General features: G+C 37.5%; 1 protein-coding gene across 1 annotated transcript in view; it reads left to right on the top strand.

Moving 5' to 3' along the window:
* Window positions 1–13352, top strand: part of LOC135195520 (single-stranded DNA-binding protein 3-like) — a 226354-nt gene that overhangs the window by 85807 nt on the left and 127195 nt on the right. Inside the window, 1 exon segment of the mRNA XM_064221758.1 lies at window positions 2537–2578. Coding sequence (XP_064077828.1) covers window positions 2537–2578 — 42 coding nt within the window.

The following is a 13352-nucleotide window of genomic DNA, read 5'->3' as shown; positions in this document are numbered from 1 at the left end:
ATATCTTATTCCCCCTAAAATATTTTATTCATCTTCATATATATTGTTTAACTGTAAATTGCACTTTTAAAACGTCCGGCGTATAAGAATAATTGTCTTTAATTATTTATTTACTTATTTACACTGGAATATTTTTTTGGTCGAACGGCAATATTCTAAAGATTTTAACACCAGCTTTATTTTTGGGTTATCTTTCGTCCAACGCAAATATTTTAAGTATTTTAACATCAGCTTTATTGTTGGGATATCTTTCGTCGAATTCGATTTTTTAAGTATTATAACATCAGCTTTATTGTTGGAATATCTTTCGTCGAACGAAAATATTTTAAGTATTTTAACATTAGCTTTATAGTTGGAATATCTTTCGTCGAACGGAAGTATTTTAAAAGTTTTAATATCAGCTTTATTGTCGTAATATTTGTCGTCGAACGAAAGTATTTTAAAAATTTTAACAGCTTTATTGTTGGGATATCTTTCGTCGAACGAAAGTACTTTAAATATTTTATCTTCAGCTCTATTATTTTTTGTATCTCACCAGTTGCCACTGTTTGATCGAAGATTTGTTTGTTTGTTTACTGTGAAAACTTTCTGGTATGGAGTGTCGCGAGAGATGAGGTTTGAGTCGCTCGTAAATTTCCTTAAACTTTGAAGTGAACCGACTCGATCATCCCGGCCGTTTATAGGACAGCAGCCGAGGATAACATTCCTGAAAGCACTGCTTTAGCAGGAAGCGTCACAGCTTATTACGAGTATTACATTTATCTTGAAACGTAATACAATTTGAACACATATTAATAAATTTGATAATTGTCATTTACAGTTGTGCATACCGTGAATGAATTGTATATGATGATTATGATGTTTTTATCTTATAAATCATATGTAACAGTTGTGCAAGCACTGAATTGGCATTATATGATTATTATAAATTCCATTATTATTATCACATAATTCACAAGTTGTTCATGTACAGTTGTGCATACCGTCAATAAAATGTACATGATGATTATGATGTCTCTATCTTATAAATCGTATGTACAGTTGTGCAAACAAACAAGCAGACGAGTTTAGTCAGTCAAGGTGACGTATTTTTCTGCTGGATAAACTTTACAGAACCGGTATCGTTTAGTAGTGTAGTTCTTCATGAAACCTTCCGGCAAGAGTCGGCAAAGTTTGGGTCGAAATTGTTGCAATTGATTTTCCCGTTTGGCATTTGATGGTTGCAAGTGCTTCCTCTTGTCCCGTTTAAATGAAATAAGGTGGTGGGCCCTGGCACCACAACCAACACACACACACAAACCACACACACACACACACACCAACACAACACACACACTACACACACACCACACACTCCACACAGGTGTATGATGTTATATAATAGAATGGGATTTCCTTGCCCCCTCCCCCTTTTTTTTTTTTACGCAGTCACAAGGGTTAGGAAATAGTCTCATCTCGTGTGATTATGTTGAACACACACACACACACACACACACACACGGGGTATGTATGTCATTGATTACAGGTGCTTGCTTGTCCCATTTTCGTGGAAACTCTCTCTCTCTCTCTCTCTCTCTCTCTCTCTCTCTCTCTCTCTCTCTCTCTCTCTCTCAAGGACGCCTTTCCCCATTAGGAGCAATTATGAATGTGATCCATCTTGAACACCTGTTACAGGTGCACAAAGAGAGGATTGATGGAATACTGTGGTGAGCCTAACGAGGCATATAAGTGGATGACAGTATTGACGTGTGTGGAGGCTGTTAAGATATGATTTAGCCGAGAAACTTCATTGTATTTATGGGTGATTGAATATATATATATATATATATGTATATATAATCTTATATATATATATATATATTATAATATATATATATATATATCGGCAATGGATGACCAATTTATGTATAGCGTCAATTTATGATGCTAATTCATTCGGTTTAGACAGCTGTTTCTAGTGCATATTGCACCATCTCAGGGACGCTGTGATATGATGATTTGAAATCTAGGGCGCACTGATATTTGGTGTAATTCATTATCATTATATATGTATGTATATGTGTATGTATGTATATATATATATTATATAATATATATATATATATGTATGTATATATATATATATATATATATATATAGTTATATATATATTTAATATGTGTAGTTTTATATTTTATATTTTATATTATATATATTTGTGTATGTTTTGTATTGATTTATACACATATTAATATATATACACATATATATGTGTGTATTTATGTATCCATACATACATCCTTGTTATTTCTTAACAGCTTTGAATGATTGAAATCATAATTAAAATTATTGTTATATGAACAGTATGGTATATTGTGATGGATTTATAAAAAATGTGATTAAAATATCTCTCTCTCTCTCTCTCTGAAATGCATTCCTCAGAAACCTTATTTGAGTTAAGGTTTTAATATAATTTTCTCGTAATAACCTTTGTATACTGTGTGACACGAGTTCCAAATGTTTCTCACTATATATTTTTTTACTTTTTCTTTTCCAGGGATTCGTTAATTCAGGGTACGGCGTCAACGGTATAGCACATGTAAGTATTGAAAGTCCAATTCATTTTTCTGCCTTCAGTAAGTTTTGTTTTCGTTTTGAGTTGTTTTTTAGAAGTAGTTTTATGACCTTGTCCGTCCTTCAGCACTGCTGCGGACACTTTTATGTCGTCCGTAAAAAGAGCTTTAGATTAAGGAAACCAAAAACTTCGAGGAGCGTTTTTCAATGTTTTATTTATTTATTTATTTTATTTGTGTGTGTGTGCATGATCCATTGTCTTGTCTCCAGGGCGTATTTTTGCGTGTGTGTTTTCTTGTTTTTTTGTTTTTTGTTCGAGAGTTCTGATTATGACAGTAATCTTTGTAGTTTTCTTAAAATGTTTTTTTTAAACAAATCGTTTCGCTTTCTCCCGAGGTCATGAGATGCAAAACAAAATAAAAGTAAATTGGGACTTTTCTATATCTACTGCCATTCTCTCTCTCTCTCTCTCTCTCTCTCTCTCTCTCTCTCTCTCTCTCTCTCTCTCTCTCTCATATTCTTAATATATGTATGTATGTATGTATATTATGTATATACATACGTCCGTATATATATTTATGTAATTAATATTTATCGGCGATATACAGGAAAGGGTGCTAAATAAATATTGATAATAATAATAATGTGCATTATCTTATTAATAAATTTGTCCATGTTAAAATAAATGATTCCTTAGTTATGATTATTATTAATCATTTAGAGCTAGAATCAATGTCTAAAACATAGCCTGAAGTGAAGGGACGCATGCGTAACCAGTCCCATAAATCAGACGAATCGAGGCAGTGGATCTGCAACGTGGGTCTGTGGCTTTCAACTGTGACCAGTTTATGTATGTATGTTCGTATATATATATCTAATAATATGAACTCCTAAAAACGCCAAAATGTAGAAAATTTTTGGGCTCCTTTCATTAGATGGATTTAAAACAAAATATTTCAAGGTCATTACATGCATGTATGTAGTGTGTGTGTATATAATATATATATAGATATATATAGATATATATAGATATATATAGATATATGTAGATATATACAGATATATGTAGATATATACAGATTATACAGATTATACAGATATATACAGATAGATATACATAGATATATACATATATATATATATGATATATATATATATATATATTATATATATATATATATATATATATATATATATATTTATACACACACACACACACTTCATGCAGTTATATGCGCACGTTTGCTCTGCGTCACTTACGACCTTATCTGTTTTATTACGTTTCAGTATTTTAAGCCCTTGTACAAATCTAGAGCATAGAAAATACTTCATTTGCATTTCGTGGCGTCACATCTTTGATCGGCTTCATTTTTTGTTGAATTTACCTTTCGAGTGACTCGGAGGGAATGTTTTTGAACCGGTAATGAAGAAAGGAGGAAGACCCCTTGTGACTGCAGATGCAGTAGAATGCTTTGAAGAAAGGCAGAGGAAGTCGTGAGTGGATGGAGAGCGTAGTTATTTATCTATAATGGGTTGATTGATGAACGTCAGTGAGTGGCTTCTGAACGCTTGCGAAACCTGATTTATTTGTGGCTTCCAGTGGCGACGTGGACATATTATTATTAATGTTTTTTATTATTATTATTATTGAACAGGACAGCAAATCTGTTAACTTTCAGAGCAGTGTGATGCTGACTGGGGTAAGATTGAATGAAAAATATTTTTTTTTTATTATTGTAAAAGATTTAACGTGTTTCGAACGTCACGGCTCTTCCCTGGAACAAAACTTTGAATTTTTGAGTTATACTTTCTACATGGCTAAATTTTTTAATTCTTCATATTTTTTTACTTATTTAATTATACTTTTTTAGCAACGGGTCTGGGCATTATTAGAGCATTAGCCTTCTGTCCCATTGGCAATGCAATATATAAATACGTACAGGAAAATGTGGTCCCTTAGTGGGTAGAACAAAACCACCATATACATCGCCTTGTGACATCCTTGGACGTCACGAGCAGCACGTTGAAGAGTCTGCAGACGCACAATAAGTCTGTTGTTACAGCTCTCTCTCTCTCTCTCTCTCTCTCTCTCTCTCTCTCTCTTCTCTCTCTCTCTCTGAATCTTGAATCAGTTCCGGGGGCTGTCGTATTACTTTTTAGCCAGAAAAAAATTTCTGTGTAAACTGGAGTCACAAAACTGCCCAGTGTACAAGGACCATCTCTCTCTCTCTCTCTCTCTCTCTCTCTCTCTCTCTCTCTCTCTCTCTCGTGCACGCGTCGACGACCTCGCCCGTCCTTGGGGTGACGAAATGACCCTTTTCTGGCAAGGCGGTGTACAGCATCTCTCTCTCTCTCTCTCTCTCTCTCTCTCAGTTTTAGGAAATCCCGGCTCCACCTACCACGTGGCACCTGCTGACACGTGCGTGGCGAGTATTCGTATGTGTGCGTGTGTATGTTTGCGTGTGCGTTTGTGTGCGCGCGCGTGTGTGTGTGTGTGTGTGTGTCCTGCCGTGGACATGAGTATAGCTACCTCCTACGCGCATGCACATACGCACGCACGCGCTGACACCTTGTTGGCCTTGCAAGATGCGCAGTTCGCATACAGATTGCTCTGCCGCTTCTCTCTCTCTCTCTTCTCTCTCTCTCTCTCTCTCTCTCTCTCTCTCTCTCTCTCTCTCTTCTGTATGCTTCTTTTTGGCGGTAGATTTTAAATGTGTTAAGCGATGATATATTTTTTTTTCATTGTGAATGGTGGTAGCATGAACTTATACCATTTCTAATGATTAAATTTCTATTATTATTACAAGTTAAATGGTTCTCTATAGTATTTAGTAGAAATAATATTACTTATGGAATATTATATATATATATATAATATATAATATATATATATATATATATATTACTTTCAAGTTTATAATTGCCTTCAACCACAGTAGCCTTATAGAAATCGTTTGCATGGATTTCTTTTAGTTCTTGATTACCTCCTCCTCCTCCGCCCTCCTCCTTCCTTCCCTCCTCCTCCTCTCCTCCTCCTGAGGAGAAGGGAGTTGAGGCAGTCAGTAGGGTGAGAGTACATCTCTCGACGATGTGCCTCGAACAGACTTTAACCTTAAACCCTTCAACCTTCCGAGTCATAAATTGGTGCGCAGAGTAGCAATTCAGCCGTCCACCCCCAACTTCTCCTCCTCCTCCTCCTCCTCCTCCTCCTCCTCCCTACCATTTTTTCATATTCTAGCATTTCAACTGCCTTTCGTAATTCTCTCTCCCTCTCTCATTTTTTATTTTTTATATTTTCCTTTTTTAAATCTTCATTCTTTAATTTCTAATCATTTTTTCGTAACTCTCTCTCTCATCTCTCTCTCTTCTCTCTCTCTCTCTCTCTCTCTCTCTCTCTCTCCCCTTCCTTGCCTTTTCTTACTACCTGTATTTCCCTTCACCTACTTCTGTCCGCCTCCCTTGATTTTGTTATTTGTCTTTTTCTCTCTCCAATATTCTCCCTTCCATCTCCTACCTACACTCCCCCTAATTGCCTTCTTTCCTTCTCCTTCTTCTTTCCTCTCCCTCTACTTTCCCCCTCTTCTCATTACCCCCGCCCCCGCAACCCATACCTCCATCTCACAGCATCCAAGCTAGATATCATCATCTTACCTCCCTCCTCCCTCCCTCCCTCATGATCCGAAAGGGACGGAGGAGGGTATGGGGAAAGGGGTGAGGAGAGAAGGGAGGTCAGGGGTCATGAGAGAGGGGTGGGGCTATTGCTGGAGGAGTTAGGTAGGAGGGTGACGGGAGGAGGCAGGATAGGATAGGATGTAGGATAGGATTGCGAGGGTGTTGGTTCCACCCATCTATACCTGATCCGATGCCTCCTCCTCCTCTTCCTCTTGCTCCTCCTCCTACTCCTACTCCAGTCCAACGCCCGCCGCCCATCCGTTCGTCCACCCCGAGTCCTGGCTTCCTCGTATCCCTTCCCGCACCTTTATTCACACCCTACATCGCTTCCACGATCGCGGGCGCGCTCAGGCGTACTGGCTGTAGCACGTTGATTGTGTGTGTGTGGTGTGTTTTATATATATATATATAATATAATATATATAATATTAATATATATATATATATATCTATATGTGTGTGTGTGTTTGTGTGTGTGTGTGTGTGTAGAGAGAGAGAGAGAGAGATGAATATACGCCCGTACTTAAAGTACTTTGACATGTTAGTGACGTGAACTTCCCACGATTATTGCTGTTTATATTTTGTCATATCACATGAGAGAGAGAGAGAGAGAGAGAGAGAGAGAGAGAGTAGGGGGGGGGGGGGCAGGGGGAGGCCGTTTTTCTAACTTTTCATCCCCTCTGTCCCCCCACACCCTAAACGCCGCCTACACACTTAGCCACCTGTCTGTCCACGCTCGTCCGTTTGGCGAAGAAACCTATTTCGACATTGGATTTGCTCTCTCTCTCTCTCTCTCTCTCTCTCTCTCTCTCTCTCTCTCTCTCTCTCTCTCTCTCTCAATAAGTTTTAAACAAAACGGTTTGCTGAATAGTAATTTGTATACACGTATCTAATATATAGGTATATGCATACATTTGCTAATATTTATGTATATGTATATACTTATGTGTGTGTGTATGTATGTATATATATATATGATTTATACATATATACGTATAAGTATATATTTTAATTATATAGTTAGCTATCGGGTTTGGTTCTCCAGAGGTATTATGAGTTGAGCTTGCTACTCTTCATACCCTTCGGTGACAGGTGCCCAAATTGCTATAATAGTAAGGTCATCAGAGGCACAAGGACTTTTTACGAGAAAGGCCTTAATCGCCTTTTCCCTCGTGTGGGATCGAATTCGGGATAATCAGGTCGCCGTAGTTGCAATGTTTCAACTGGAAGGGGAAGGAACGGTCCCAGATTTAAGATGGTTTCTCATTTTTATTTATTTATTTATATGTTTATTTAATTGTTTATTAATTTCTCATATTTATTTATTTATTTATATTGGCATTAATATCGGTCTTAGACGTATTTATTTAAATAGTATCACTATGTAATTCAGGCTCATTTTTATGTACATAAAAAAAGTATTTTTTTGTAGTTAATGTTTAGGTTATTTTATTAACAGATTACCGAGTATTTACAGAGACCAATCGTTATGATGCACACTCATTTATTTATGCAGGAAATATAAAACCCAGCTCATTAAAGACCAATTGTCATGCATAAACGAACGGTTTTTGCATTATAGCACAATTAGTTCTGTCAAATCTTCCATATTGGGGTCTCTTGGTGTCTTAATGTTTTTAAAGAAAGTAATAATTTATGTCTTTTGATATCATGAAATCCTTCTGGTTAACTGGAGAACACTTAAGATTTTATTGTGAGCTAATATGAATATTTCCGTGATTCGTCCTGTATTTTATTATTATTACTATTATTATTATTATTATTATTATTATTTTATTTTATTTTATTTTATTTCTTTTTGGTGTCATTTCATCAAATCTTCGTTTAGGAGTTGTTTTTGCGTTTGTGATTTATTGCGAGCTAATATGAATATTTCTGATTGAATCGTCCTGTATTTTATTTTATTATTTTATATTTATTTATTTATTTATTTATTTTTGTCACGTCATCAAATCTATGTTTTGGTCAATGTGATCGATTCAAAAGCGTGTATGTGCAACGATTACCCTAGATAGAACACGCTTTAAGGAGGCGGGGGTGGGGCCAGTAAGCATCCCCCTCCCCCTCCCCCTTTTCCGTAGGGGATTAATATTACCGTTTTAATTGTGGACCAACCGTAAATAATATATTGTTTATGATAGAGAGATGCGCGTTGTTGTATACTGCTGTTGTGTGTTAAATGAATACCGTGGCCGGCGGGATTTTTGTTAGGGGCCTAATGAAATATTTGTGCGGTTGTGATTTGGGAATCCGTCGGGTTTTTTGTTGGGGGGGGGGGGGTGGTTGTGTAGGCGGGCGGTAGTTTCGTGTGCGTGTTGTTAACATATTGCTCTCGCCAATCGATGGGGGTTAATGTTCATTTTTATGTAATAAAAAAAATTCTCGTTTATGTTCATTTCTGTAGTATATTGAAAATTTCTCTCTCTCTGGAAGGTTTAGATGATGACGTCATTATTGTTTGCTCATTTAGAAGGTTTCTCATAATTGTAGGCATTGTGATTTTCCATCGATAGAATAGGTGGGTGAGGGAGTGTGTCAACCTTCCCGTGTAAAGTGGTAAGGTGCTACACCTAACCTTCGTAGTAAGCAGGTGATGAGCGTTCGTATCAGCTGGAGTTTGTGTATTGTGGTTGTTTCACAGTATTCTAGTTCCTCGTTGGACGAGTCGGTAACGTGCTCGCCTACCGATCTCAGGGTCCTGGTTCGATTCCCCGCTCTGCAACGAGAAATCAGAGGAATTTATTTCTGGTGATATAAAATCCTTTCTCGATGTGGATCGGATCCCACAATAAGCTGTAGGTCCCGTTGCTTAAGTAACCAATTGGTTCCTAGCCACGTAAAAATATCTAATCACTTTTGGCCAGTCCTCGGAGAGCTGTTCATCAGCTCTTTGTGGTCTGGTAAAACTAAGTTAGGCTTTTCACTGTGTTCTTGTAATGAAATTCATTTATGTGTATACATCACTATTTTTCAGTAGTCATCGTGTTTTGTGGAAGTTTGCTTAGCAAATTATTGATGTGGGTCATAATTTTGAACTACTACTACTATTACTACTAATAATAGAAATAATAAAAATAATGATAATGTCATAATTGTGTGTACTGCAACTACTACTAATACTAATATAATAATGTCATAATTGTTTGTACTACTACTGTTACCACTACTAGTAATAATAATGATAATAGTCAAAATTGTGTGTACCACTACTACTACTACTACTACTACTACTACTACTACTACTACTAAACTAATAAAATAATAATAATAATAAGTAACTAAAATATCATAATAATAATCGTATAGTGATAATAATAATAGTAAATCATATATTTTGCATAATCTTCTCGACAAACAGACTACCAAGCAAAAAACTAGAATTCATAGGTTCCTTGGAGTAAACAATAAAAGTGAACATGGTCTACGATGGCTTAATTGAATATTTCAAGTGTTCCTTTTATCTAGTCCAGACCTGGTGGAGCCCAGAATAATGAAGGGGGAAGGAAACAGGGAGCAACAAGTTTTTTATTTTTATTTGTTAATTTTTGTCTCATTATTTCGTAATGTTATTTAACGAAAAGGATAGTCAGAAATGATTAGGAATGATGAGATAGCGTCCCAGAATTTACATGAAAAAAAAAAATTTACATGAAAAAAGCTAGATCTTTACAAAATGCTATAGCTTTACAAAAACTGAACCTTTATAAAAGCTAGATCTTTAAGAAAAAAAAACTGGACCTTTGAAAAGGCTAGATCTTTACAGAAAGCTAAACCTTTATAAAAGCTAGATCTTGAAACAAAAACTGGACCTTTGAAAGAGGTAGATCTTTACAAAAAGCTAGATCTTTAAAAAAGCTAGACCTTTAAAAAAACTGGACCTTTACAGAAAGCTAGACCTTTACAAAAATCTAGACCTTTACAAAAAGCTAGATCGTTACAAAAAGCTAGAGCTTAAAAAACCTAGGCCTTAAAAACACTGGACCTTTAATGAAAGCTAGATCTTCACAAAAAGCTAAATCTTTAAAAAAAAATTGGACCTTCAAAATAGCTAATCCTTTAAAAAACTGGACCTTTAAACAATCTATAACTTTACAGAAAGCTAGACCTTTATAAAACCTCTTTAGGATCTTGTAATAAAAAAAAAAAAATAAAAACTTTGAAAAAGGGCTAGATCTTTATAAAAAAAAAAAATAAAAAAATGGACCTTTGATAGACCTTTAAAAAGAAAACTAAAAAAAACAAAAAGAACTTTACAGAAAGCTTAGACCTTACACCAAAAAAAAAAAAAATAAAAAAAAAAAAAAAAAAAAAAAAAAAAAAACTAACTAAAACTAAACTAACAAAAACCTGACATTAAAAAAACCTAGATGTTTTGTTTTTGTTTAACGCAAAGCTGACTTTAAAAAGTTCTTTTGCAAAAAAAAATTGCTAAAAAAATGCTAAAAAAAAGAAAAGAAACAAAAGTTCTTTTGCTTGAATGAGTAGGAGGTCGCCTAGCGTAAAACCAGCTTAATTTGACGACGACAAATGCTGTTACGATTCGTTTTTCAGTTTATTTATTTGTTTGGCTATTTCACTCACTATAAGCGCTTCAGTGGCGTGGTTGGTACGGTGTTGGCGTCCCACCTCGGTGGTCGCGGGTTCGATTCTCGGCCATTCCAATGAGGAGCGAGAGATGTGTATTTCTGGTGATAGAAGTTCACTCTCGACGTGGTTCGGAAGTCACGTAAAGCCGTTGGTCCCGTTGCTGAATAACCACTGGTTCCATGCAACGTAAAAACACCATAAAAAAACCAATCACTCACTATATGTGGAATCGTTACGTAAAACTTGTTATTTTCAATGAGGTGAAATGCAGTCGCGTTGTAATTCATTACATTTTTTTTTATTAACTTATCATATATACAATGTCACGTTACCTTAGGGGAGTATTTTCTAGGAGGCGGACATGCCTTATTCAGATATAGATTAACCGTGGTTTTTGTTTAATGGGCGTGACATTTGTTACAGTTCAGGAGAAACGCGTTAGATATGCAATACGTTGCTTCATATATGGTCGGTATTCAGGCCGCAGTAAGTTGAGTTTTCGATGATTTCAGTAGAGCAAGCGAGTGACGTCACTTACCAAGAAACAGGTATTGCTACGGACACCAATGGGCACAGGCAAAATAGTGTCCTTTACGTTTCTAGGTCCTACAGTAGATTCACATCAACCGTGCATTTGATGTCCAGGCCAGTCCCTTAGGACGCTCATGATTGGCTGTTGATAAGCCAATCACAGTGCTGGAAACTCTAAGTCTCGAGAGAGAGTTCACATGGGCAGGATTTATGTTCCGCCTCTCCTAGGGATACGTCTTTCAAAAGTATTCCTCCGGAGAGGTGGAACATACATCCTGCCAATGTGAACTCTCTCGAGAGACTGAGAGTTTCCAGCCGTGTGATTGGCTGATCAATAGCCAGTCAGGAGCGGCGCAAGGGACTGGCCTAGACAACAGATGCTGCACGGTTGATGTTAATCTACTATAGCCGCTAGAGTCAATGGTAGACCTTCCTCCTGAGAGGTGTCAGGGGATCAGAATTTTAAAACTGAGAGACGGAACAATGAAAGATGTTAGTTCTACACCTTCGGGAGATACTACACCTTCGGGAGAGACTACACCTTCGGGAGATACCTATACGCCTTAAAACGCCCTGGACTCTCTCCCATTCCGTCGACGGGTGCCACCGCTGGAAATTCCAGCACGCCTTACAGAGAAGCCCAGTGTTCTGGAGCTGAGCTCCTTTCATTCTCTCGTTCTGTGTTTGTGTGTGTGTGTGTGTGTGTCCAGGACTCGTCAAGACATGAATGAGTCCCAAGCTTAGCGAGCCCTTTGATACGCGACATTTTTGTGCTTGCAGTGGCGCTGCTGTGCTTTGAGCGGGTCTCCTTAAAGGGTGTCCGTTGTTCATTGCTCCTGCTTTGAGCTTTGAGAGGACGACGTCCTATAGTGGTTCTCGGATATGTCGACAGTTTTGCGCGCTTTGCCTTTGGCTGAGGAAAGTGCAAGATTATTTCTGAGCTGACTGACAAATTGCACGCTCATGTACATGTCTTATCGGGTTTGTTTGTTTGTTTGTATGGTGTTTTGACGTTGCATGGAACCAGTGGTTATTCAGCAATGGGACCAACGGCTCTACGTGACTTCCGAACCACGTCGAAAGTGTACTTCTATCACCAGAAATACCCATATCTCGCCCCTCAATGGAAAGCCCGAAAATCTAACTCGTGGCCACCGAGGTGGCAGGCCAAGACCATACCGACCACGCCACTGAGGCGCTAGGTATCGGGATTGGGGTGTTTGTGAGGTGAAATGGGGTTTTGGGGGGAGGGGGGGGGGGTGTTTGGGCCCAGGTTCGACTCCCGGGTAATGACGGGTAGGATGGGGCGCTTCTTTCAAAATTCATTTTGACGGACTCATGCAACTGGTCGTTAGACGACTGTGGTAGTCGCAACCAACGTTGTTAAGAAGGTAATGGGGTTGGGGAGTTACTCTGTCTCATTTATATATAGCTACATATACTCGTCCGTATATGCAAACATACATATATACGTATATACTCACCTGAGTTATATCACATTACCGTGATTCATATACATAAATCGAGCTACAAATGTCTTTTAATATAGGTGTTGGTGTGGTTTAAGGCTTCACTGTGCGTCCTGAATTTGTTGGGTTCGATGGTTCGCGACCATGAGCCGACACATTTCTTATCGACTAGGAAAAAATTCCCCTTCGGTTATCATATATGAAAATATATTCATTCCGAGGTAGAGGGAAATAAAGCACCTTTGTAGCTCGGTGTAAACACTTCTATAACATGTAATGCCTCAGTCGACAGTTGTTCCTGAGGCTGTGATGCATTACTCTGAGTCATGGCATCTGGGCAGCTTTCAGGTAGCTGACGAAGGTGATATCTTAGGACGTCGGTGATGTCAGTATATATATAAGAAAAAGCCGAAAGGGCAGTATTTAGTCGGGGTACATCCGCTGCAGAAGAGGGAGAGTTTTGTCAGGGTTCACATAACTTAGGTCAATACATTTGTAATTGTAGACTTGAAAGTAAAT

Source organism: Macrobrachium nipponense, chromosome 16, assembly GCF_015104395.2.
Source record: "Macrobrachium nipponense isolate FS-2020 chromosome 16, ASM1510439v2, whole genome shotgun sequence".
In the NCBI taxonomy this organism is placed as follows: domain Eukaryota; kingdom Metazoa; phylum Arthropoda; class Malacostraca; order Decapoda; family Palaemonidae; genus Macrobrachium; species Macrobrachium nipponense.
Note: the sequence above shows the minus strand (reverse complement) of the source record. Positions and strands in the feature narration are given on the sequence as shown.